The sequence below is a fragment of the Chelonoidis abingdonii genome, chromosome 8 (genome assembly GCF_003597395.2).
Source record: "Chelonoidis abingdonii isolate Lonesome George chromosome 8, CheloAbing_2.0, whole genome shotgun sequence".
Lineage (NCBI taxonomy): Eukaryota > Metazoa > Chordata > Testudines > Testudinidae > Chelonoidis > Chelonoidis abingdonii.
In genome coordinates, this window is record NC_133776.1 from 35,438,070 (window position 1) to 35,441,129 (window position 3,060).

The 3,060-nt window shown below is 40.3% G+C and overlaps 1 protein-coding gene across 1 annotated transcript in view; it reads left to right on the top strand.

Annotated features, from left to right (window-relative positions):
* Positions 1–2,801, top strand: part of SLC19A3 (solute carrier family 19 member 3) — a 21,611-nt gene extending 18,810 nt beyond the window's left edge. The window contains exon 6 of the mRNA XM_032766109.1: positions 1,983–2,801. Within this exon, the coding sequence (XP_032622000.1) occupies positions 1,983–2,138 (156 nt within the window). The 3' untranslated portion in view covers positions 2,139–2,801. The remainder of the gene's footprint in view (positions 1–1,982) is intronic.
* The last annotated feature ends 259 nt before the right edge of the window (positions 2,802–3,060 follow it).

Here is a 3,060-nt window from a genome sequence, read left to right on the forward strand (position 1 = left end):
CACAATTTTGAGGATTTCAATAACTCAGTCATGGGTTAGGGGTTGTTATAAATGTGTATGGGTAGGGTTTTGAGGCCTGCCTTGTGCAGGAGGTCAGACTAGATGATCATATTGGTCCCTTCTGACCTATGAGTCTATGCGGCGTATAAAGCTATTTGAGTTGGTACCCAGGCTCTTACAAAGAGTGCCATGGGAGCTTAAATGACCACAAGTGGCCAGAAACTTGGTTTTACATCTTGTCAATAGACTTAATCCTCACCTGGTGTAAACTGTCAGAGCTCCACTGAAGTCAATGAAGCTCTGACAATTTACACCAATTGAGCATTTGAGCCTAGAGGCAGCAGGTTTAACAAGGTAAGAAATGCTACTCTAGAACTTGCATGCCTGTCAGACTAATGCTTTCATGATGCCAACTGTAGATACGACATGAATTGACAAACATAATGGAAAAGGCTTAAGCGAACAAGTGCTCCCCATATTGGTACCTAAAGTCATCAGATGCTTCAAACACCACAAGAAAGTCCATGGAGAGCTTGCTTTTGAATATGGAAAAGAAAACAAAAACATCTGCTCTGTTAGTTCCGATCTTTACCATGTTCCCGAGTGAATGCAGAGAGTTCCCTCAATGACATCTCAGACACAGCAATTCCACATCACTTTTGCTGGCCCTCTGGACTCCAAGAATACTAAAAAGGTGTTCAGATACCATTCAATAAGGGTGTGACTTCTGAGTTTAGACATGTTGTTATATGGCCTTGAGGTCTCTTGGTTGGTTAGCACAAGCAGGAAGAGTTCCTGGAATGATGATGACAAGCACGTTGCTAATTCCCCCAGCATCACCCCTTTTGCTTTCCCCCAGCATGGAGCACCCTTCTCTTGATCTTCCTCTCAGGGTTACTTCTGCACAGTAATTCAGTTATACTATTTACCTGCCAGGTGGTTTCAGCAATGAAGCTACAGTAATGCCTGACAAAACTGATAGAGGAAGGAATAGAATAAACAGCTGGGGGACTCAAACAGGGCATTATGGAACAAAACATTGTCTAAAATGCTAAAGACCCCTTGAGAGCTTCTTTTCACAGCTATTGAATGAAAAACTCTACAATATAGAGGCATAAAAGCAGGCTTATGATGTATTACTTTAGAGCTTTTAATAAGTTCGCAGAGCTTTACATTTTTCATAGTATTAAAAGCACTCCTCCCTCCCCATTAACTGTGAAAGGCAAAAATAAATTGCTTCCTGATGTGTTAAATTTTGACCTCCACTACGTTCAAGGTAATAAGTGCTATCAGACTCTGTACATCTTGAGATCCTGAAATGAAGATACATCTACAGTATATCTTTGATTGTCTGCATACCATGGAGGAATGAGGAAGCACTCTCTTTTGGATAATCACAGTTATCAGTGTAATTTATAAGTGTTTAATTTGTTTCAATTAACAATTTCAGCAACTGAGGTTTGTATGAACAAGGTAGAACTGTATCATTTTCAAGATACCATATACAACAATCCTTATACTATAATAAGATAGAATATCACTGATACCATGCAAACAAACAGATCTTGTGTTCTCCCAATCCTGGACCATATTGATACTAGTCGAGTCTCCAGAATAAACTAGTGGCTCCCTGAAGGCTGCTTTCCCTTGGCTGCCTATACCCCCAAGGAGCCATTCCAGTAGCTGGGCATTGCCAGAGCCTAAGGAAATATTTGGCCATGCCTCTTTCCCTGACCACACTCTTATGCTGGCCAGGAGGAGCAGGGGGTTGGTGTAGAAGCCAGTATGACACCTGTGCATCACCCAAGGATCCTCTGGTATCTGGCAAGCCATCCAAATGAAGTTTGTGCTTGCAGAAATTTAGCTATGACATGGATGAATGAATTGGTAGACTCCATATCCTTAATAGTTCAGAAAGAGGTGGGTATTCCTCCAATACAGTATGTGTGTTTCATCAATTCTTCTGCATTCATTTTTTTCAGTTCCTAATTTATGGCAGTTACTTTGCAGTCATAGCTGGGATTTTCTTGATCAGAAGCATTTACACAATTGTCTCAATCCAATGCAAAAAGGAAACACAGAACTCGTCCAACGGATCTCAGAACATTAAGGAACAAGAATCAGAAACCAGATTATAACCAGCTATGCAAACATCTGTAGCTTTAATGACTTATCAAAAATGCCCCTGCCTACAAAACTCACTGAAGTCAATGAGAGATTGCAGTAAGGGAAGCAGCACTTAGTCCTTCATGTAGGCCCCTGCTAAAATCACAACAAACTTACTCCAACCGAAGGAATTGCCTGATATAATTGAACACCAGATCTTCAGCTGGTGTAAATCAATATTGTGCCACTGATCTGAACTGATCTACACTAACTTATACCCTTCTGAGGAACTGGCCCATCATACTGACATTTGGCCAAAAAAAGGAAAGAATCTGGTTTGATTGGATTCTGATTTACTTACACAACAGCATAACAATCTCAATCTATAGTTATGCCAAAAATACCACGGTTCTTTTCCCCTCTCTCACTCAAGCTTTTGAAAAAATTGTAAATAGGCTGCTTTCCATTCAGCAATTCAGCTTTGCTACTCCAAGTGGGATGAGGGTTTTTCCTGTGCCTGTAGAAGAATTACTGACTCTACACCCCTATAATATTCCTTCTTAGTTTTGTATCTATAATGCTGTTTCCTCCCCTCCACCTTTAAGATCACTCTTAAAAACTGGGCCTTTCACTCATGATGGTTGGAGAAGCTAGGTTCGTTCCCCAGAATAACTGTGATGGTTAAATTGTAAAAACAGAGTCAAGTCATCATTATTTATATTTTGAAAGCTGTTGCTTGAACTTCATGGTGAATCCATGGCAAACTTGGGCTGGAAGAAGAGGAAGAAAATTTAAGAATCAAGGCAAAAGATAAACAGAGAATCCCACTCATTTGCTTGTGCCTAGATACAGAGTTAATTTAAATTAAGGGCATGTGTTTCACCGTATCTCTAAATTCAAAGAGATTGTCCAGTATGCAGTACAACCAGGACAGGTGAAGTGTGGGGAAATTTG